Source organism: Dromiciops gliroides, chromosome 5, assembly GCF_019393635.1.
Source record: "Dromiciops gliroides isolate mDroGli1 chromosome 5, mDroGli1.pri, whole genome shotgun sequence".
Taxonomy (NCBI): Eukaryota; Metazoa; Chordata; class Mammalia; order Microbiotheria; family Microbiotheriidae; genus Dromiciops; species Dromiciops gliroides.
This window is the reverse complement of record NC_057865.1, coordinates 273,264,247-273,288,534: the sequence shown is the minus strand read 5'-3', so window position 1 is coordinate 273,288,534 and position 24,288 is coordinate 273,264,247. Positions and strand designations below refer to the sequence as shown.

General features: G+C 42.6%; 1 protein-coding gene across 1 annotated transcript in view; it reads right to left on the bottom strand.

The window, feature by feature from the left end:
- The window catches only part of CFAP54 (cilia and flagella associated protein 54), a 347,358-nt gene that overhangs the window by 268,282 nt on the left and 54,788 nt on the right, over positions 1 to 24,288 (bottom strand). The window contains exons 4-9 of the mRNA XM_043967706.1: positions 19,815 to 19,958; positions 18,254 to 18,425; positions 16,728 to 16,786; positions 11,469 to 11,612; positions 9,278 to 9,391; positions 8,721 to 8,822 (exon numbers count right to left, since the gene is read on the bottom strand). Coding sequence (XP_043823641.1) covers positions 8,721 to 8,822; positions 9,278 to 9,391; positions 11,469 to 11,612; positions 16,728 to 16,786; positions 18,254 to 18,425; positions 19,815 to 19,958 — 735 coding nt within the window. The remainder of the gene's footprint in view (positions 1 to 8,720; positions 8,823 to 9,277; positions 9,392 to 11,468; positions 11,613 to 16,727; positions 16,787 to 18,253; positions 18,426 to 19,814; positions 19,959 to 24,288) is intronic.

Genomic DNA, 24,288 nt, shown 5'->3' with positions numbered 1-24,288 from the left:
TCTTTCCACTCACACAGCTTTATACCCTCAGGGTCATCCTCTACTCCATTCTCTCACTTACCCCCCATATTCAATCAGTTACCAGTTCTACATAATTTGGTTGACTCTGACACCATTTGCTGCTCAGGACGATGATGTTCCACTGACTACAAAACCCTGACCGGAGCACTGTGATCCCAAAGAGACCCCTGGACCTTTTAAATTCACAAGTTCATAGACACCATTCCCTTCACTGAGGTCAAGAGGCCTTGACTGAGGTCAAGCTGACAGGGCATTTTGAACACCTCTGAAGTCAGTTAAAATACCTTCCATTTAACCTGGTTATCCAACCAGGACCAATTACAGAATGTCTACATGTATGCCACAGTCTCCCTGAGGACATTCTCTTACAAGTCATCAGGATGATCCTGGAAACAGCTCTCTAGGATCCTCCAGGCAGAGACATGTCACCTTGGAGAGTCTGGACATGTTCCAGAGCCCAGCGACATCTGCTTCCACCCCCCCTCCCATCTGCCCCCTTTCTTCACTCAAACAGCTACCACCCTGACTCGGGGCTTCTTCACCAGGAATAGTACAGTAGCTTCCTTCTACCCCTCCTCCACAAGCCACCGAAGAGAGACTGTCCTAAGGCCTGCGTGTAATCATCTAACACAGCCAATCTCCCTTTCTATAAACCCTGGTTTCTCCCCTTTACTTCTAGGATCAAATATAAAACGCTTCAATGGGTATTTAAAGTTTTTTACAAACTGGCAACATCCAACTTTCCTTGATTTATTATAATGTGCTACCCTCCACACACTCTACGATCCAGTCACACTGACTTTCTTCTTCCTCCTTACATACAATTCTCTATGCCTTCCTTCTGGTTGGCTTTCTTGGTCCCCATCCCCACCCACCCTAGCTACTAGTTACTCCCCCACCCCTTACTTTGTATCTATTTGTATTTTTTGTGTATACCTGTGCATTTGCAAGTTGTTTCCCCAGTTAGAATGTAATCCCTTGGGGGAAGCTAGGTAGTGCAGTGGACAAAGCACCGGCCCTGGATTCAGGAGGACCCAAGTTCAAATCCAGCTTCAGACGCTTGACACTTACTAGCACAGCTGTGTGATCCTAGGAAAGTCACTTAACCCTCATTGCCCCTCCAAAAAAAAAGAAAAGAAAAAAAAGAAAAAGAATGTAATCCCTTGAGGGCTGGGAATACATTAATTTTTGTCTTTGTTTTCCCAAAATGGAGTACAATGGATGCCTGTCACATAAAATCAATAACTGCTCATTGATTAATCTCTTCTGTGGCCAGGTCAAGCACCTTCTTTAAGCATGTCTCCCCTATTTATGTTAAAAATAAGAGGATAGATGGGCAACTTATATATGATTATTATATTGTGTTTATCCAAGATATACATATGCGTATGTGTGTATGTGTGTGTATGTATGTATGTATGTAGCACACCTATATATACCTGGACAGACACAGAAAAGGAGAAAATGGGTTGAGCCCTGAACTGAAAGAGAGCAACTTGGATGGATCATCTTTGGTAAATAGCAAAATTCTCTTAATGCCCCAAACCTTTCCATCCAAAAAAGCCTTGCCTTTTCAATGCCACTTTCTAGGGAATCACCAAACACTACAATCTCCAAAGAATGGAAGTTGAGGACACTCCAAGGGCAACAGAGATAGTGTATGGTGGGCCTACAACACTTTATACTTTGTTTCACTACTCTTAATCACAAACACACGCTTATAAAATATGCAAATGACAATTTAAAGGGATAGCTAACAGAATCAAGATTTCACAAGAGTCCACTGGGTTATAATTACAGGCAGAAACCAAGGAGATGAAATTTAATAAGGATAAACATCAATTCCAAGCCTTGGGCTCAAAAATTCAATTGCACAAATTCAGGATGTAAGAATTTTAAGCTATGCCTCCCCCCCCCCCCGAAAAAAACCTTAATGGACAACCTCAACCTATATGAATATACATATCGCATGAAAAACATCAGGAGAGCTCCTATCATATTTCACCCTGATCAGACTTCATCTGGAATTTTTTTTGACAGGTCTGATGCCACCTTTTAGAAAGACTAATGGCAAGGGAGAATGCCTTTCAAAGGAGGGCAAAAAACAATGTCATGTAAGGGGCTCTGAAGGAGCTGGGGCTACTTAACCTTGAGAGGAGTAAAACTGAAGGAGATAGGATTCCTACCTTCAAATATTTAAGGCCCATCACAAAAGGATCGGATGTATTCACAACAGAGGACAGAAGCAGGGCTGCTAAGTAAGTATATTTTAGTTCAAAGTTACAAAGAACTTCCTAAAATTAACATACACAAATGGAATGGGGCCGACCCCTCTGCCAGGCCCGCCCTTGAGGATCCTGTCCAAGACAAGGCAAGCCTCCTTGGTGGCTGGCCAACAGGCACCCAACCCAAAGAGCCGGGTAGGCGGTGGTCATGTGGTTACACTGAGGCTAACTAACTGCTGTAGACACCCAGAAGCACAAGGCCCAAAGCTCTGCTGCTTATATAATAATCACTAAAGGCTGCTGGGTTCTGGGAATAGGACAACGAAGATGGAAAATTGTTTGTTTCGAGATTTCACAAGACCTTGCGTGGGACGTCGGGACTGTTCACCTGTCATTGGGGTGTATGAGCTTACTTCCAGAGAGGAACAATTGTTTTCTCACCTACTGTGTTTTACACATAGATGTTAAGCAAGAAACAAGCACCTAGAATGTACTTGAGAATATGTAAAAGCTACCAGATCATATTGGATACTCAGAGTGCTCTCTCTCGCTCTCTCTCTCTCTCTCGTTTATGGGGCAATGAGGGTTAAGTGACTTGTCCAGGGTCACACAGCTAGTAAGTGTCAAGTGTCTGAGGCTGGATTTGAACTCAGGTCCTCCTGAATGCAGGGCTGGTGCTCTATCCACTGTGCCACCTAGCTGGCCCCAGAGCTCTCTCTAAGGGAGAGAGGGAAGGAGAGAGACAGGGAGAGACAGTGAGAGACAGGAGGAGATGTATGATTTGAATTCAGGTCCTCCTGAATCCAGGGCTGATGCTTTATCCACTGCGCCACTTAGCTGCCCGACCCCCCATATGTTTGAATGAGGGTTGGGGTGGGGGCAGGACAACACACAAAAGGGAGCTGGAAATAGAGGGGAAGGAGGGGGCACCCATGAGGGGATGAGAACTATGTTGGTCTGGAAAGCCACATGATTTATCTAACTGTGATCCTAATAGATCTAACCCTGACCCCGCCTCAAAGGCTGTTTTCCCTCTGATCTTGCTCGTCAGGGCTAAGCAGCTGGGCCAGGTCTCTGCCAGGTTCTCAGGCTGCAGGAGCCAGGTCAGCCTTGAAGGTTCAGGCCTGTGTCTACCTTCCAGATTCCTCGAAGCCTGACTGGCAGAAAGACCCCTTACTAAGGCCTGACTTGCCCCACAGACCCAGCACAGAGGACCATGAGCTCCAAGGGTACTTGGAGGTCATCGAATCCACTCAAGGAAACTGGGACCAAGAGAGATGAATGGAGGGCCCAGGGTGGTACAGGTAGCAAGCAGCCCAGCTGGGATTTAGCCAGAACTCACTCCCCTCACTCCTGGCTCCAGGCTCCAGGCTTCTCTCCCATTCCTCTCCTGGTCAGAGCCCCCAGCCACCTGATGAATGTTTCTCTGGCCTAATTCAGGTCTCACAGCAGTGAGAAACCAGCCCATCCATGACCTGAGTGAGTTCCTGCTGCCATCTGCTGGGCCCACAGAACCTGGGGGAACTGGAGAGATCCAGCCCTACCAGGAGGAAGCTGACACAAGGGATTTTCCCCTCTTTCTTTGAGGCTGTTCATCGGCAATAAGCAGCTGTGCCCCACCTCTGGCTCTAAGCACATACCTCTAGGACAAGTTTATAACACCAGTTCTGGAGCCATTAGGTGGTACAGGGGATGGAGCAAGGGACTTAGAATCAGGAAGAGTGGAGTTCAAATCCAGCTTCAGACCCTTACTAGCAGTGTAACCTTGAGCAAGTCACTTCACTTCCATCTGCCTCAGTTTCTTCATCTGTAAAATGGGGATAATATTAACATCCACCTCCCGGGGTTGTTGTGAGAATCAAATGAAATAATTTATGTAAAGCAAATAATATATGCTAATGACTTAATGCTAGCAACATCCAGCTTCAAAATTTTATTTGATGGTTCTAGTAAGAAGTCAATGGGGGCAGCTAGGTGGCACAGTGGATAAAGCACCAGCCCTGGATTCAGGAGGACCCGAGTTCAAATCCGACCTCAGACACTTGACACTTACCAGCTGTGTGGCCCTGAGCAAGTCACTTAACTCCCATTGCCCTGCCAAAAAAAAAAAAGAAGTCAATGAAAATCTGTTCAATTTGTGAGATAAATCAACAAGCACCATGAGCCAGGCACTATACTTAATGAGGAATGTCCTAACAAGCCTGGAAAGGTCATCTGGAGGAGGACAGTGAAAAGCTTTCCGTGATCAACAGAGACATTTTCGGTTTTTCCTAGAGACAGTGGGGAGCCGCTGAAGCTTCTTCAGCTGAGGAGAAAAGTGGTCGGGTAGGAACACACTTTGGCAGGAAAGTGGAAGATGGACCGGAGGGAGGAGAGACCACAGGCAGGGAAGAAGAGTTAGAAATGCCATTGAAAGAGTCCAGGCAAGAAGTTCTGAGAGCCTGAACTTCCCACAAGAGTGTCAAAAGGGGGATAAACAAAGACGTGTGGTGGAGGCAGGATCGACGAGACTTGGCAATGGATTGGGTGTGAGGAAGAGGGAGGTATCATGGGTGACTGGGAGATTTTGAACCTAGGTGACTGGAAGGGTGGTGGGGTCTTTGACAGATTCAACACAAAAATTAGGAAGACCTGAGAGTGAGGGAGAAAAGATACCAAGTTCTGTTTTGGACTTGTTATCTTAGAGGTTTTTGTGACAAAAAAGAAAAAAATCCAGACACAGTCTGACATTGATCAGTTCCCTTAATGTCAGTGGGTCATACGAACTTGACCTCTAAGTTGTTAAGGACACTTATTAATGACAAAAAATGGGATGTGAAAAAAGATACAGCTTTATTTTCACTAACTAACCAAAATTTAATATCTCCATCAATTACTTTAAAATATTATTCCAAGGAGTTCATATTGTGTCACCAGACTGTCCAAGGGGACCAAGACACAAAAGAGGTCAAGACCTCCTGTGTCCAAATTTGAGAAATCAGATTTCAAAGGCCTCAGAGGAAGACTAGGTCAGGTCTTGTGGATTAAGCTTCTCAAGGGGAAGTCAGCCTAGGAGGGCGTGGAACACTTTCAAGAAAGAAATTCTGAAGACACAAAGAGAAAATTCTGAGCAAGAAGAACAAAAGGAATTGTCTAATGAGGCCAAGGTGAATAGACAGTTGGTACACCCCAAAATGTAGATTCCTAAGACACACAGAAGATGGAAGAAAAGGCAGGTAACAGAACATGAATTCCAAAATGGTGCACACTCCTATGAGACTTGTCAGGAGTGCTAAGAATAAACTGAGAATAGAGAGAAAAGTTAAGAAAACAACAAAGGTTTGTGTGTTTGTTTGTTTTAAGCTATACTAGGAAAGAAGGAGAATTAAAGAAAGGATAGGATCTCTGCTCTAGGTGCATGGGAAAATAACTGCCAATGTGGAGAAGGAAGAAAGGTCCACTCCTTTTTGGCTTCTGTCTTCTCTGCCATTGAGAACCATCTTTCAACTGGAAAGAATAAAAAATGATGGCTAATGAGTGGTTAATACCTAATACAAGGAGGGGCGGCTAGGTGGCACAGTGGATAAAGCACCGGCCCTGGATTCAGGAGTACCTGAGTTCAAATCCAGCCTCAGACACTTGATACTTACTAGCTGTGTGACCCTGGGCAAGTCACTTAACCCCCATTGCCCCGCAAAAAAAAGAAAGAAAGAAAGAAAATACCTAATACAAGGAGACTGTAAGAGAGCCCCTCACTTCTCATGAGGTCAAGTCACCAGGCCCTGATGAATGACATCCTTCACTCCCAAAAGACCTGACAGATGTCAGTCATACACAAAAGACATAAACAGGGTAAATTGGGGGTAGTCTTAGAGGGAAGGACCTAGCATTTAGGGGGACTGGGAAAGACTTCTTGCAAAAGGTAGGAATCGAACTGGGACTTCTAGGAAGTGATGGTTGAACCATTGTTAGTGTACTGCAAGCTCACTATTAGTCAATAACATTATACGGCAAACAAGAAAATGAATGAAAATCATAAACAGTATTGGGAAGCATAACATCCATATGATCCAGGCATGGTGCAGGGAGTATGGCACTCAAAGACTTGGGTGCAAATCCCTCCTCAGATGCTTAATAACTGAGTAATCCTAAACAAGACCTTTAACCCCTCTCAGCCCCAGTTTCTTCCTCTCTTAATTGCCAAACCTAAGGCTTTTTCTCAATCTTATTTCTTCGAACTCTGTGTAGCTTTTAAAACTTTTGATCACCTTCTCCTCTTGGACATTCTCTCTTCACTATAATTTCATGACCCAGGTCTCATCTGGTCCTCCTTCCAAACTAACCACTTCTCAGGCTCTTGTGCAGGATTTTCATCCATGTCATGCCCACAGCTGTCATTCAAAGTTCTATTCTAGACCGTCTTCTCTTTTTACTCGATCCTATTCTTACCTAATCAGCTCCCATCAGTTCCATCATCATCTCTATGAAGATGATTCCCAAATCTATATGTATGTATATGTATGGATGTAGATAGATGGATAGGTAGATGAGAGAGAGAGAGAGAGAGAGAGAGAGAGAGAGAGAGAGAGAGAGAGAGAGAGAGAGAGAAATCTGTAGAGATATAGTTATCCAATGGCTTCTTGGATATCTCACACTGAATCTATCCTATAAGGCAGGACAAACTCAGTATGTCCAAAATAGAATTCATCATCTCTCCCTCCAAACTCAGGCCTATTACTGTCAAGGAAAATACCATTTTGCCAATTCACCAGACCTGCATTCTCAGTTTCATCCTGGATTCCTCCCTCTCACTCACCCCACATATCCAACTGCCATCAAGTTTTGTCACATCTACCCTCATAACATCTCTTGTATAAAACCTCTCTCTCTATTTATACAGCAACTACCCTGCTGTAGGCTCTTATTCCTTCTCACCTGGACAACTGCAATACCTCTCTCGTTGACCTCCCTGCCTCAAGTCTCTCCCCACTATAATCCACTCCCCAATCAGCTGCAAAAGTATTTTCCTGAAGCATAGATCTGATCATGTCATGTTACCCCCACCATCACCCTACCACCAGTCCATACATTCCAGTGGCTCCCTACCACCTTCAGGATCAAATCTGAACTTCTCTGTTTGACTTTTTTTTTTTTTTTAGTGAGGCAATTGGGGTTAAGTCACTTGGCCAGGGTCACACAGCTAGTAAGTGTTAAGTGTCTGAGGCCGGATTTCAACTCGGGTACTCCTGACTCCAGGGCTGGTGCTCTATCCACTGCACCATCTAGCTGCCCCTCTGTTTGACTTTTTCTTCACAATTAGGACCCTTCCAGTCACCTTATGCTTTATTGCTCTCCGTACACTCTGGTTTTTTGTTTTTAGTTTGGGTTTTGGGTTTTTTTGGTGAGGCAATTGGGGTTAAGTGACTTGCCCAGGGTCACACAGCTAATAACTGTTAAGTGTCTGAAGCTGGATTTTGTAAAGGCTAAAATTCTAGCTAGTCTGTCTAAAATATCCAATGAGTGGTTGCCAATAAATTATAAGCTTTAGCAAGAGTTAGACTTTTAAGCATTTATTAAAGAGAATAAGAATTTGGTAAAGAGAGAGAGAAAAGGCCTAGATTCATCTATCTATTAAAGGGAGAGAGCATTCCTAGCTCTGCTTCCTGCCACAGTCCACAGGAAAAAGAGCGAGTCAGAGCGCCAGGCTCCCCCTTCTTCCTCCCATAAGCAAACGTCACTTCCTGACACCAAAGAAAAGACGCATGGTCTTGCCCTCAGAGACCTTCACCTCATGGCGGAGCTTTTCTACAGTAAGTCTCCAGCAGGTGGTGTCATTCCAATCGTTACAATTTGAACTCAGGTCCTTCTGAATCCAGGGCCGGTGCTCTATCCACTGCGCCACCTAACTGCCCCTCTCCATATGCTCTGAACCAGCCACCCTGGCTTGCTCATTGTTCCTTACAGAGTCCACTAAGGCTCTGTACCTTTTCAAAGGTTGTCTTCTATAGCTGCAATGTTCTTCCTACTCACATCCACCTTGGGGCTTCACAAGTTTCCCTCAAGATTCACCTCGACTTCCCCCTCCTCCTTCCCAATCCTCCCATCTGCTAATGCCTTCCCTCTGAGATTACTTCCAATTTACCTCATATATATCTTATATTCCCTCTTTATTTACATTCTCCTCACTTATTAAAAACATGAGTTCCTAGAGATTCATAGAGGTTGAATTTGCCTTTCTTTGCATCCCCAGTGCTCGGCACACAGTTTATTGACCAACCAGCAGACTGAAAATTAGTTTGTTGGACTCAATGATCCCAAAGTTTCCTTCTAGCTCTAAATCTAAGATCCTGTTTCATTAAGGAAGTGAGAGTTTTGCTGTCCCGGGTCAAAGGACATTTAGAGTCAGTTCCGGAGGCAACATTTTGGGAATGACTTCTACCAGGATGGTAGGAGACCTCAAGGTCACGTGAGAATCCATTGACCCCACTGACTTACATTCTGTGCTTCCCGTAAGTTAAGTCTTGGTTTCATTCTTATGAAGGACTTGGTCTTTCTTCGAGGTTCAAAGGCCGCTCTCTTGAAGATCATCACTGCCATCTGCCTCAGGGGAAATGATATTTAAAAATAACAATCAATCAAAAGTATTCTGTGAGGGCAGCTAGGTGGTGCAGTGGATAGAGCACCGGCCCTGGAGTCAGGAGGACCTGAGTTCAAATCCGGCCTCAGACACTTAACACTTACTAGCTGTGTGACCCTGGGCAAGTCACTTAACCCCAATTGCCTCACCAAAAAAATAAAATAAAATAAAAAATAAAATAAAATAACTTGGGGGCAGCTAGGTGGCACAGTGGATAAAGCACCAGCCATGGATTCAGGAGGACCTGAATTCAAATCTGACCTCAGACACTTGACACTTACTAGTTGTGTGACCCTGGGCAAGTCACTTAACCCCAATTGCCTCACTAAAAAAAAAAAAAAGTATTCTGTGATGATTCCTGAAAGCGACAAATGGAAAAGGAGGCAGGTTTCTTTGATTTCATTCATTTATATACCTTTATGGTAGCTTCTCTAAAGCTTCTTTTTGCTTCTTCCTGTGGCGGCGTGAGGCTCATTACTTCCAGGTGTATTAAATCATCAATTTTTCCCAAACCTCGCCGAGCAAATATCTATTATAGATTAAACAATTTTTTAAAAAAAAATCATTATGTATAATAGGAGAGCAATGATTTACAAATCTGTCAAGGGAGCAATCACATTTTATTCTTCTATTCCTTTTTCTGACTTGGAAAACTTTCGAAATAATATATACCCAAGCTATTCCTTTCCCAGAAGCAATCAATGAACTTTTTGTTCAACATAAAGAGTAGGTAAGCAGTGACATATGCTAAATTTGCTAAGTACTCGATAAGTAAAAAATCAGAATTCAGAATGAAACCTTATCCTCAATCTAAATTACAATGAAATTGATCAGCTTATCATCATTTGACATTTTCCAGAGACAACCACCCCCAAAAAGGACTTAAAAAAAACACATGGGGCAGCTAGGTGGTGCAGTGGATAAAGAACCAGCCCTGGATTCAGGAGGACCTGAGTTCAAATCCTGACTCAGCCACTTGATACTTACTAGCTGTGTGACCCTGGGCAAGTCACTTCACCCTGTTTGCCTCTGTTTCCTCTGTCAAATGAGCTGCAGAAAGAAATGGCCAAACACCCCAGCATCTTTGCCAAGGAAACCCCAAATGGGGTCACAAAGAATGAGACACGACTGAACACCAAACAACTACAAACAAGGCATTCTGCCAGATGTTGGGATAAAAATAGGAGCTCGTAATAGGATGAAAAAATAATATTAAAAAACTCAATGCAGATAAAGTGTTTTAAGAATTTCCAAAGAATCTCCTACAGCCATGTTGTTAGAACAAACATTATTATCAGATGAGAAAACTGAAGCTCAGGGGGATTAAAAAATTTGCCCTAAGTAACCCAGCTGGTCAGTGTCTAAGCCGAGATGTAAACCAGGGCCAAGTGACCCCAAGACTAGTGAGCCTCCCACTCCTCAGTGATTTTGACAGCTATCCAGCTCCCCACTCAACCCCCAAAGCATCAGAGCCACTGAACCCAGTCTGAGAGAAGAGGATCTGCATTCACTGTAGACTGCCCATGAGCTACCCTCAAAGTGGGCTGGGCTACAAAGCCCACTGTTGTTATCCCATGCATCCCCTTGACTCCGGATAGAGCTAATGCCTATAACCCCCCTAACCGAAGGTGGGCAAAAGTGAGACAAGCATCCCAGCAATAATCACGGTCACTGGTTAACTTATGTAAAACCCAGCTGTTCTGCATCAAGTCTAAAAGCCAAAGGGAATGAGGAAGTGAAGGAGGGAGGGAGGGAAATGTATAGGACAGAAAACAGGGTGAGAAGAGGAGGAGGAGGAGGAGGAGGAGAAGGAGGAGGAGAGAGAGAAATGAGAAATGGAAGTCACAGGAAAACTGTACCGAAGGGGGGAAAAAGGACCATAGACTCCAAGATTTAGAGGAGGAAGGGACCTTAGCATTCATCTAATCCAACCCCATAATTTTACAGACAGATGAGATTCAGAAAAGTTATGTGACTTGTCCAAAGTCACACAGGTTGTGTCAGAGCAGGGAATGTACACCCAAGTCCTCAGAATCCAGGGAGATGGGACAAAATAGAGAACCCAGGGAAAAGAAGAGAGGTGAGAAAAGTGGAACAAGAGGTAAGTGAGATGAGGAAGTGGGGTAGTTCTACCCAAATAAAGGCCTAAAATCATTCTTGATTCTCATACTTGTATAGAAGTAAATATGATTTCAAAAACAAATCCCAAGCAAATTGTGCTTACTCTTTTAAAAGTTACTTGTGCAGGCGGCTAGGTGGCGCAGTGGATAGAGCACTGGCCCTGGAGTCAGGAGTACCTGAGTTCAAATCCGGCCTCAGACACTTAACACTTACTAGCTGTGTGACCCTGGGCAAGTCACTTAACCCCAATTGCCTCACTAAAAACCAAAAAAAAAAAAAAAGGTTACTTGTAAGGGGCAGCTAGGTGGCACAGTGGATAGAGCACCGGCCCTGGATTCAGGAGGACCCGAGTTCAAATCTGGCCTCAGACACTTGACACTTGATAGCTGTGTGACCCTTGGCAAGTCACTTAACCCCAATTGCCTCACCAAAAAAAAAAAAAAAAAAGTTACTTGTATTGGAATTAAGAAGGGAAAATCAATTACCTCTCCCTGAATTCCAACTTGGCAATCATAGTAACACTGGGAAACGGCCGTGTAGAGGGTGGCTCTCCAAGTCAGATAGCTAACAGCTAAGAGGGGTATGGAGGATTCCATGCAGATACTTGCCCAAAGCAAGTATTCCAAGGCCTGTGGGCGAAACATAAATGATTCTGTATTTTTGCCAAAACTTAGTAAAGACCAAATGGTTCGACGTTGAAACTTCACTGCTTCACTTCCCCAAACCAAGGCAGATTAGCACTGGGGTGTATAATCCCGGGGATTTGTCCAAGCAATTTGCCCAAGACCCCATGGCCACTGGGTAGCAGAGGGAAGCCTTGAAGCATAGTCTTCATTCTTAGACCAGCTCACCATCCATTATACCACACTGCTTCTCTATTGAAGGCCACTAATAATTATAAATACTTGGTGTACTCAGACTACAATTTTTCAATACAAGTCAATGCCTACTAAAAGTAAAATACTGAAATAATGCAAAAAATGCATTAGGAAAATCCATAATCATATTTCTGTTCCTGCTATACCTTCCTATTCCCTTCCCCTCCCCCCATGTATGGGCATTACGGATACCACCACTATAGCATTTAACTGGTTCTCCATGGTAATTCTGCCCACCAAAACAATATGGCGGCTGTCAGCATTGTCCCTGTCACAGAAGAACTTTCTGAGGATGGATGAGTGAGGTAAAAATACAGATAGTAGCATGGGAAGAGTAACTATTAAAATTTTAGGATGCTTTGTCTTATCCAAAAACCCCAGTCTTCCTAGGACTATGTTAAGACTTGTGTCTAATTCCAACAATAGCATCTTGATAGTGATCTATATTATTTTTGCTGTTAATTTGGGGCTTCAGTGCTGAAGATGAAAAAGACATTTCCAAGAATAAGGACCAATACTGAAGTTTCCCCTTGTTCCTGGAAAATAGAAAATGCATTTACTCCTGTTGACTTCTGGTGGAAATGCATCTATTATCCTTGCTCCTGGCTTTTCAATGAAAAACTAACTCTCTTTCAAACTTCAAATTTTACCCTGAAAATTCCTATGATAAGAGAGCCTGAAAAGGAAATAATTTAGAAGGAAAAAAAAAGGGTGTATGAAGCAAGCACACAATTAATGGATCTGGCCACAGGGTGTCACTACAGCACCATTTACATCCTCTAGGAACATGACAAAGGCTTTCTATAAATTCAAAGTGGTAGCAGGAAAAAGTTATACCTGCTGTCAAATTATGAAATCATTTCAATGTTTTTGTACAATCAAAATATAGGAAAATATCCTCAAATTTTTCAAGTTAATTCCCCTTAACATCTTAAATATTTTAGCTAAGTCAGCAGTCAAAAAAAATGTATTATCAACTATATGTCACTGTAACTTTTAAATTTAACATTAGAACCTACTGATTATCATTCAACCAAAATGTAAGGGAGGGAGGGAGGTGGGGGGGGAGAGAGAGAGAGAGAGAGAGAGAGAGAGAGAGAGAGAAAGCGCAAGAGCGAGTGAGTAGGGGTGCGACAGAAAGACAGAGACAGGAGGGGAAAGAGAGGGGGAGAAAAGTGGAAAGAGAAAGGGTAAAAAGAGAGAGGGAAGTTAAGTAGAGAAAGAGAAAGAGAGAGGAGAAAGAAGAGTGAGAAAAGAGAGGAGGGAAGAAAGGAGAAAGGGGAGAGGAAAAAGAGGGGGAGAGAAAGGAGAAAGAGAAAAGGAAAGGAGGAAAGGAGAGAGGGAGAAAGGAGGGGAGAAAGGGAAAAGGGGGAAGAGAAGTGAGGGGGAAAGACAAAGAAAAGAATAGAGGAAAGAGACTTGTTTGCTGCCTTCCTCCCCTACTAAATTATATGGGTTTGATTTTTCCCACCTGTGGTCTAACTTGGTTACTGAATTACAGGTTATAACAATAAAGTAAATAAGAGAATGAGCCTGCCCCCACCCTATCCCACCCCCTTGAAAGAAAGAGCTGGGGCTAAAATGAAATCAAATTTAGCATAGAAAAGTCACATACATACTTCATTCATTCATTCATTCATTCATTCATTCATTCATTCATTCATTCATTCATTCATTCATTCATTCATTCATTCATTCATTCAGCAAAGGTTTCTTAAGCTCCTATTGAGTGTAATGCACCATGCTCAGTGATAGAGGACTTTCAGAAATAAATAAAATGTAATAGTCAGATTCTCTGTCCCCGGAACCCACTGCTATTCTGGGAGTACCCTGGAGCCACAGCAGGGCTCTAGAGTTATTGAAAGTTCTGAGCTTCACAGATTAAAAGGACTTCTTGGGCTGCTCTCAGTCAAACCCGAACCCCATAATACCAATAGGAGTAATCTGAGAAAAAATGTGGCATAATATATAAAGAGCTGTCTTTGGCTTTAGGAAGATCAAATGTGTTGACCTTGGGGCAATCACTCAACCTTCCCTAGCCTCAGTTTCCTTATCTGTAAAATGAAGAGATTGAGCCAGATGCCTTCTGAGGCCCATCACGAGCCATGGCCAGTCTTCCTGACTTTTGTTCTGCCACTGGACTTTGAAGACTCTGGAGGAAAGAGTAGGGCTGAAGATTCTGCCCAGCTCTGCCTCGCTTCAATCCAATTCACTCAAAACTGGAGCTATTGTCCTTGTGATGTCACTGGCCCTCTTGGAGAAGGCTAGGCTATGACTCGGGGCCAGGCTGAACAGCCAAAGACAGTTACAACTTGGAAAGGGCCCACTGATTCCATTCTGACCCAGACCTAAAGTTTCAGAACCACCATTAATCCCAAATGGAGGGAGAGGGGCAAGATCAGGAGCTGATTGGAAACATTCATCTTGTGTTTGAAAGAGGCCTTTCCCTTTCACCACCACCTGGCATCCTCAATCCCTTGTGTGTTTCTATTGGAGGATGTGGGGGCATGCTCATTGTGCCCTCCTTAGTCAGATAACATATAGAATAGGGATCTGTGAACTTTTTATTTAACATTTAGTCTTTTAATGTTTAAAACTTAATATTTTATTTACCATTTTACATCTGGGGTCTGTGAACTTTTAATTTAATATTTAAAATAATATTTTATTTGTCATTTTACACCCGGGGGTTGTGAACTTTTTATTTTATATTTTGATAACTATCTCAATTTAACGAGTCTCCTTTGCAACCCCAAGTACTTCATTTTCTGGACCATAAAACAATCTTCTGAGGAGAGGCCCACAAGCTTCACCACACCTCCCACAGGGGAAGCCACCACACCCAAAGAAAGGGTTAAACCCCCCTGATCTAGAAACATATGCGGTAAGACACGATTTACATAAACTACAAATAACAAATTATTTTAAGATGACTCAAGTTAAATTAAAATTCTCCCCGGGTGACTGCGAACAAAAAGCTAACAGTGAAATTCTGGCAGAGACATCGAAGTCCCCCTGGCTTTGGCAGCCAGACCCCGGTTAAGGAAGTGAGCCATGGTGTGGTAGTTCTGGGAAGCAGGGTTTATTGCTACACGGAGGGCAACAAGAGGATGGGGATTCTTTTTAGAAAATCATCTGGAACCCAGAGCAGTCTCTGGCAGGGTCTGGAGGCCAGCTTTACCGAGTGCACACACGCAGGCATGCCCTCCCTTTTAATTAGGGCTTAAAGTACCATCAATGACAAGCACTTTGGAATTCCAAAGGCCTTCCATAATAATGTCCCTGGGCTCTTTGGCAGGCAGAGAGTCGGCTGCTGCTCCTATTGTCCTTCTAGAAATTATATTAACTTTTAAGATAAAGAGAGATTTGTTGTTCCCATCTGAAACGATTTTCAATACTTCTGAGCTCGGAATGCCAGCATGTTCAGGAAACAGGTTTGCATAGCTCCAGCAAAAAAGACCCAAAAAAGTCCAACCGTGTGGTGAGTGCCAGTAACAACTCAAAAATGGCCCCATGGGGAATGTAGTCTTATTTCTTGGCCAGCATCCTGATGACAGGACAATGGATGCAGGGGAAGAATGCATCTCCTATCAACAAAAATACCATCAATGTTTGTTGAAACTTAAGTCAAGTTTCAGCGACCCCTGCTAGATGAAAGTCACCTCAGTGAAGTTTGCTGGTGGGCGAGTGGCATTGTAAAACGAAATTCCCTGGCACCCCTAAGATAGAGACTCGGTTACAGAGGCTGAATGCCCATCTACGGAAGCAGCAGCTGGGTTTGGAATCAGAAAGACAAAGGTTCTAACCCTGCCTCAGACATTTACCAGCTGTGTGGCACTGGGCCAGCCACTTAACCTCAGTCTGCCTCCATTTTCTCATTTGTAAAACAAGGGGAGTTAGATTCTAGGGCCTTTTTTGTATCTTGGACCCCTTTGGCAATTGGTAAAGCCAATGCACCCCTTCTCAGAATGCACAAAACAAAATATATAGGATTACAAAGAAAACCAGTAGTCAAAATATTCGAAATACAAGTTCCCAGACCCCAGTTGAGAACCTCTGCTCTAAGGTTCCTTCAAGCTTTAAATCCAAGGTCCTGTAACCTGGGTCTGACAAAACCACCCAAGTAAAAGCAAGACCACAAGAGCTACTGCTAATCTCTACCACTGACCATTCATCTGGGCAACACAAACACAAAGCCTTTAGAGGCCTCCCTGAACATCCAGAGACCTCTGATTCAAGGTAAATGAAGAACAGGGAGAGTCCTCTTTAGTGCCTGTTAATCATAATGTCCCATTACAAAAGAATTACAAATATAATAATGGATGTCAAAACCATGTGGGGGAAAAAAGAGGTGGGCTGATTACAGAGAGGGAGGGAGGCCTACATAATCCAATCAAGAACATCCGCTGGCATCCTTTCTGATGTCAAGAGAACACAAAGATGTTGGGTGGAGCCTCTGGGATGAACTTTAGGGAGACATGCATAAGAGTCATGCAGACTGGGCAGGTGAGGAGGGGATAGTCACAGTCAACCAAAGCTGAGTTTAGAATGTGGCAGAAATGGCCACTAGATTGGCCTTCTTTGGGTCCTAGAACCCTCTTCTTCCTTGAGATGGTGTGGGTCATTGGTGTCATAGGTTCATTAGCACTGACTAGACTAGTCTAGAACATCAATCCAATTCGATTCAGGTACAGTAATTATGCAAATTCACAAATGTCACTCAATTTTTAAGCCTAGAGACAACCTTAGGAAACAATTCATGAAATTTTCTTCTTTTTTTAAAGTGTTTGCTTTGCTGTGTACAACTCAAAGTCTTAAAATAAATTGATGAGATGAAAACAAATCTTTTAATACTCCATTTCATACCTTAGCAGACAGCCCAATGATCATCAGCTTCCTGCAAATTGTATAAATGTGAATTGTGCCTAGATGGGGGAAAATATGAAGTTAGCATGTTTTACCACGAAAGGATAGCAATACAGATTATGAGTTGTCAACTTGAGTTCTGTTGAAGCCAGCTCCAATTGGCTCTGGAGAGCTGAATGTTAAATTTTCTGGGTGAGCATTAATACCTCGGAAACCTGCAAATTACAAGTCAGGGACTGGTTCATTGTTCTGTTGATTATCTAGACTCAAAAAAGTGATCAAGAACATGTTACTCATGCAAATGAAACTGAAAAGGGTGTTGTAGGTACATCCCCCCTCCAGAGCCAGTTATTAAACATTTACCACACCCCACTGTAATAACTAACCTGGAAAATTAGTGACTTTATAGAGATCAGCTTCTCTGGGCATTCTGAATTTCTGGAATGTTCAACTGAAAATATTCGACAAAGGAATTGGAATGCAAATATTGCAAGATCTACTCCCCATATGCCCTTGTCACAACATTATCATCTGGGAGAAACCATTTTCCAAGGTACCTCTACAAAATATCACTAGCAGACAAAAGCTTTAAATATTGTTGTTGTTCAGTCATTTCAGTCGTGTCTGCCTCTGTGACCTCATTTGGGGTTTTCTTGACAAAGACACTGGAGTGGTTTGCCATTTCCTTCTCCAGCCCATTTGACAGAGGAGGAAACTGAGGCAAACAGGATTTGTTCAGGGTCACACAACTAGGAAGTGTCTGAGGTTGGATTTCACTCCAGGCCGGGTGTACTGTGCACAATGGTGCCACCTAGTTGTCCAAAAGCTGATAAAGAAACCCAACATTCTACAAGAGTGTCGTGCAAGTTTTTAGTAAATACTCTCCCTAAACAAGGCTACCTTAAAGTCTGCCTCTTGTTCCTGAAGCTGCAATCCTTCACTCTGTGGTGAGTAAAACTATATGTGGTCGCCTTATTTCTGTCCCAAGTGTAGGGAAAATTAGCTGGGGTTTATCATATATTTGTTACTTAGAAATTAGAGGCTACTGCACCAGTCTTGGGGCATTATGCATTTATTAAAGTATATTATATATTATTAAAGAGAGTGCACATGGCTCTGAAAAATAGGAAAGCCTAGAGAGAGAAGAGAGAAAATGGAAAACCCTAGAGGGCTGCATATCCTCTACCAAGTCGCGCCCCCCCCCCCCCCCGCCAAAAAAGAAAGAGCAAGTGTCTGTGCAAGCTTGCTGAGGGCAGGAGGAGAGCCCGTACACGCCGTTCAAAGCTCATTGGCTAGCATCACTCAAATCTATTGGTTCACTGGATTTGAGGCTAGTTTGGCACAGTCGTGCGGAGGTCAGAGCCCAGAGAACAAATCCTCTGGCGGGAGGTGTGGTTTCGAGTGAGGTAATTTCCTGACTCTGAGCTGACCTTAAGAAAGATCAGGCCCAGCTGTGGGGAGGGGCCTGGGAGTCCCCAAACCCCTATTATGAATAATTTTCTCACCACTCCGTGCCATTGCCATACCATTGTAGATGATCCAGCAGAGCTTTTCCTGGGGGAGGGCCACCTGCATGATGAGTCGCAAAGAGGCCAAGATGTTAAAGCACTGGTTCACAGATATCTCATGGTGGAGATGGGGGTCAGTGGCAGTGACCATGTGGTAGATGCAGATGTATTTTCCTTCCAAAGCATGAAACTATAATATGCATGAAAACAAAATCGTCCAATCAGCAGCGCCCTTAGTTTGCCACGGTCTCTATACCAACAGCTTACCCAGGCCAATCTAGCTAGATCCCTGAAGGATTAACATGTAGCATCATCTGTTAGAGGGATATTGTTCAAAAATACACATTTCGGGGGCAGCTAGATGGCGCAGTGGTAAAGCACCGGCCCTGGATTCAGGAGGACCTGGGTTCAAATCTGGCTTCAGACACTTGACACTTACTAGCTGTGTGACCCTGGGCAAGTCACTTAACCCTCATTGCCCTGCCAAAAAAAAAAAAAGAGCTTTGAAAAATACACATTTCGCCAAGATGGGCTCATTCTCTCATGGAATTCACAAAATAAAAAATAAGGAGAGGGTCTTACTGAGAGACAGGGTGGTCTGGTGCAGAGAGCTCTAGACCTAGAGCTAAGGCATGTGGATCCGGATCCTGGCTTTGACACTTAACAAGCTGTCTCTACATTTCACCCGTCAGGGCCTCTTGTTTCTTTATGTTTAAAACTAGAATAATCAAACTCTTAAGACCTCACCACTGACATATACTCATAACTTGGATGAACGTGTACTTTGAGGGGTCACAATTTACCTACCCAGAAGAGATGATCTGTACACAGGCCTGGAGATGGCCCATCTCTTCCGATAGAATAGCAGTTACATTCTTTTTTTTTTTTTTAATGTATGAGGTATTTTATTTTTTCCGTTACATGTAAAGATAGTTCTCAACTTTTGTTTATACATGCTTTACCATTTCAGATTTTTCTCCCTAAATTCTAAGCAGTACATCCCTGGATCAGCTGCAAAGGGGGGAACATCTATCTACCAGAGATATCTACTCAAGGGCATCTACCAAGTCCTAGAGGGAATGGCTACTTATTAGTCTGAGAAGCACCAACATGGAGGGAATGTTAGATCATAGTATGATTAATTATATAGTATAATTATATCATATATTACATATATTTATGAGATGTAATTACATAATTACATAGTATAATAAATCATATCCTAGAATGGAATACATGAGAAATGTGAGCACGTGTATCTTCCAAAAGTGAACATTTTGCTTCTTTCACTAGAATCAGATTCAGTGGATCAGTGGGCATTAAGTAGGAAATTTACTCAAAAGAAAACAATATGTCTACTAATCTCTAAAATAAATAACTGACTGTCCTATGACACAGAAAGGTTTAATGAATAGGACTTGTTTATATAACACTTCAAAAAATTGCCTAACCAACTAATTACATGTAGCCAGTTGAGCATGATGTAAAGCAAAGGAGAAAATAGGAGAATACCTCTCCTAGCTTTGAATCTAAAAATAAGCAGTGTCTATCTAACCCAGTATTTCCCATTTTTGCTTACTGTTAGGTCGGAAATTTTGTCTTCGAGGCCATTGGGGAAAAAGATGTTTTTGAACTGACACATGTCCATGTCTCTCTCCTCAACAGTGCATTCAAACTGGCTGAGATACTTTCCATAGCACTGTAACAAGGCCAGTTTGTATTCCTGCAATGTGAAGAAGGCCAGATTAGCTCCTTTTCCATGCATCCTTTTAAAGGAGACTATTCACAGAACTTCATTTAAAAGCATAGTGTTGGAATATGTGCAAATGCCTTCAAAGGTGAAAAATCCTCAAGATAAGATACTGACTGAAAATGCAGAGGCAGGAGAGAAGCTTGATGCATGAAAAAAATTCATGTCATCAATGATCAAGCAAGGCAGTGTGGCATAATGGATAGCAAGCTGGCTTAAAGGATAGGAAGGCTTGCATTCAAGTCTCACCTCTGACACATTCTGGCTATGTTACCTCTGATCAAGTCTACTTAAACCCTCAGTGTGCTAAGCAACTCTCTGAGACTATAACAAGGGTTCCCAAGACAGAGAGCATGAACCGTTCTTTTTTTTTTTTAAGTATTTTGATAACTGTATTTTAATATAATTGGGGTTTTTGCAATCTTAATGTATTTTATTTTATGTGCTTAAAAACACTATTCTGAGAAAGGATCCATAGGCTTCACCAGATTCTGCCAAAGGGGGCCAGGATACAAAAAATGATTAAAAACCCCAGGTAAATAAGATGCTAACTTTCTCAGTAGAAGATGGAATTCCCTCACATGGCAGGTCCCTGTATAAATAATAATCTTAGGCCAAGTCCCTTCCCCTATTGACCAATTTTTCACAGAAGAAGAGACATGGCAATGCTCTAAAGCAAAAATCAAAATGCTTCTTAAGGTCCATTATAATCTTTCATGAAAAAGTCTTATTTTTTTCCCTCTTGTAAATAAAATGTACATGCTGAGCAGACTCTAAGATCCCAAATATGCTTCCTTGGATGATTCATTAAATCCATTTCACAGGTCTTGTGTAAGAAGACTACACAAAAGGTAACCAACATCCATAAGTTATCACTATGCCAACCAGAAACCCAACCCATTCAACAGAACAGAAAGAAAACACAACAATGAGGCGTGTTAAATCCAGAGATCGCATTTATTTTAAAATAGCAACAGAGACTTCTCTGGTAAGTCTACATCATTGTTTTGGTTGTCCAGTTGTTTTCAGTCATGTCTGACTCTTAATGACCCCATTTGGGGGTTTCTTGGCAGAGGTACTGGAGTGGTTTGCCATTTCCTTCTCCAGCTCATTTCACAGATGAGGAAACTGAGGCAAACAGGGTGAAGTGACTTGCCCCGGGTCACATAGCTAGTAGTGGTCTGAGGCTGGATTTGAATTCAGGAAGATGAGTTTTCCTAATTCTAATTTTGGTACGATATCTACTGCACCAGTTAGCTGCCCTACATCATAATTATATGTTAATTCTGCAAGTTATTGTATCTTGCATGTAAACTTTTGAAGTGAAGAGGAAATAACTGAATGTTCTTGCTGTATCTTATCAAGGAGAGGCACCAGTGACCAAGAGTTGTAGAAATAGACATCTCTCTGTTTGATTAATGACAAACAGAAAGGTGCCCACAAATGCCCCCATTGAATGTTAACTTGTCAGCAAGTCCGGCAGGAGAAAATAGGAGGCAAAGAGCTAAGTGGAGCCAGCGGGTTGGTCATTTCCAGCTCACCACCTCTACCCAAATCAGCACCTCCAAAATGGAATTCACTCTCTTTCCCCTTAACCTTGGGGCCCGTGCCACTTTCCCTTCTCTCTGCCAACGAAGCTATACTCATTCTTCCCATCTACCCACTTTGTAATGTCCAAGTTTTCTCTCCCTCCTACAATACATCAAATCAATTGCCACGTCTCCCTGATCCTCTCTGTGAAACCTCTCTCACATTGCTCCTCACCTTACTATTCCCCTTAGTTATACCCAGAGCCAAGCCCCTATTGCCTCTCCCCTGAATGATCCCAGCAGTCTGACTGGTCTCCTCGCATTGAGACTCTCTCCTTGCCAAACAATACTAAATACCAGGGCCAGATTAATCTTCCTAATGCAAAGAACTGATCAAATCACTGCCCAGATCATCCAATAATAAAGTCCCAAGTCAGTCTCCAATTTCCAAGGCTTTTCCGGCCTCATCTTCTAGAACCTCCTCCTTATGTTCTCTCCCCATCAATCCTACGCTAGCTGTTCCCTGAATCATCACAATCCACGTTCCTACATATAGTGCTGAAATCCTACTGGTTTTTCAAGGCCCTGCTCAAATGACATCTCCACAGCTGCACAGACACATAATCTCTCACATTCCTGATTTCACTTAACTTTGTATTTCTTTTATTCACTTATCCTACTTCTGATTTGTAGCATATGACAAGCCTCATTACTCCTGCTAGAGCATGAGCTTTCTGAGAGCAGGGCTCATGCCTTCATCATCTTCTTGTCTTCCCTAATGCCTAGCACAGGGAGAAGCAGCCTGGGACAATGGATAAAGCTGGCCCCAGAGCCAGGAAACCCTAGATTTAAGTCTTGCCTCTGATACTGTTATAAGGCTGTGTAACCCTTGAGAAATTGCTTAACCTCCCAGATAACTCTCTGAGACTACATTTCAGAGAAGATGCCGGCCTGCATTTGTGACTCACCCAGAACTTCCCTGTATCAACAAAACCTCAGGTTCGGTCCTCAATGTCTAGCACCTCTTCTTCCCACTATGTTTTTGTATAATTCTGCAAATGCAAGTCTTTAGCAGTAAGAAATGAACAAAATCGAAGGTATCAGCATCAAAAGGGAAATAAGATTATCCTTATTTGCAGGTGATACCATGATGCATTTAGTGAATCCCAGAGAATCAGTGTAGAAACCAAACACCTCACAGTATCTACAGGAGAGAAAGGGAAATGGATCCAAGGATTATGGCTACTCAAGCCTTGTAAGACATTGAAAAGAGGGGAAGGAGAAGACCACTGCAGAAAATCTGGCATGAGACCAAGCTAAACCAGATCATCTCAAAGGCATTTATAGGTGAAACTAAGAAGACAACAAATAGGCCAAAGATGGAACAGATCTGCCAACAGAGATTAATTCTCACCATCAGTGATATTTGGACTCAATACCTCAGTTCCTAATGTGTGATATAAGGGAATAGAGACAGACCAAGAAAAATGAACTAACAATAAGGTAGAATAATGCCTGGCCAAGTAAACACGAGAAAAATTCCCTGTTGCAGGTAACAATGTTAAAAGCACCAATGGGTTAGCTTTCAAAATAGCACAAAGAAGGAATGATACATATGATATGTATAATGAAACAGAAGGGTGTTCAATAAAATACCACTAATAATAATAGCTAGCACTTATATAATGTTTTAAGGTTTGCCAAGCGCTTTACAACTATTTTGTAGCTATGTGACTTGCTGCACCTGGAGTCAGGAAGAACTGTGTTCAAATCTCGCCCCAAATAACTACTAGATGTGCAACCCTGAGCAAGTCACTTACCCCAGTTTACCTTAATCCCCTGGAGAAGGAAATGACAAGCCACTCCAGAATCTTTGCCAAGAAAACCCCAAATGGAGTCACAAAGAATCAGATAGAACTGAAACAACTGAACAACAATGACAAAAGTTTTTGCCAAGTATCACCTCATTTTATCCTCACACCCTCCTGGGAGGTGAGTGCTACTATTTCCTTTCTATAAAAGAGAAACTGAGGCAAACAGAGGTCAAATGACTTTCCCAAGGTCACACAGCAAGTAGAAGGGCATGGCCAAGACAAAGGTACAGAAGTGGGAAATGAAGGCAGTCTGCACAAAGAATAGCAAGAAGACTAGAGTGTCTGGACCGCAGAGTAAGAGGAAGGAAGCCATGTAAAATCAATCTAGAAAGGTCCATCAAGCCCAAGTTTTGAAATGTTTTATTAAAAGCCAGACAGAGGTGCTTAAATTTGATCTTCAAAGTAATAAAAAAGACATTAGAGTTTATTATTAGGGGAGTAACATGGTCAGACCTACAATTTAGTAGACATTAAGATCATTCAAGATTCCTGGAGAGACGTAACCACAGAGATAATGATCCTTAAGCAACACTGTTGTTGTTCAGTCATTTCATTCGTGTCCAACTCTTTATGACCCCATTTGGGGTTTTCTTGGCAGAGATACTGTTGTGGTGTGCCATTTCCTTCTCCAGCTCAATTTATAGATAAGAAACCGAGGCAAACAGGATGAAGTGACTTGCTCAAGGTCACACATCTAAGAAATGTCTGGGGCCAGATTTGACTTCAGGCCTGGTACTTTATCCACTGTGCCACCTACCTGCCCCGCAACATTAAGCCAGGCATAAGGCCTTCGTAAAGTCCAAATGGAAGAAGGATTCCTGAAAGGTATTTCATATGATGTATTTACACATATAACACAGAGCCAAATGCATTAAACCTCAGAATACTATTAGACTTCCT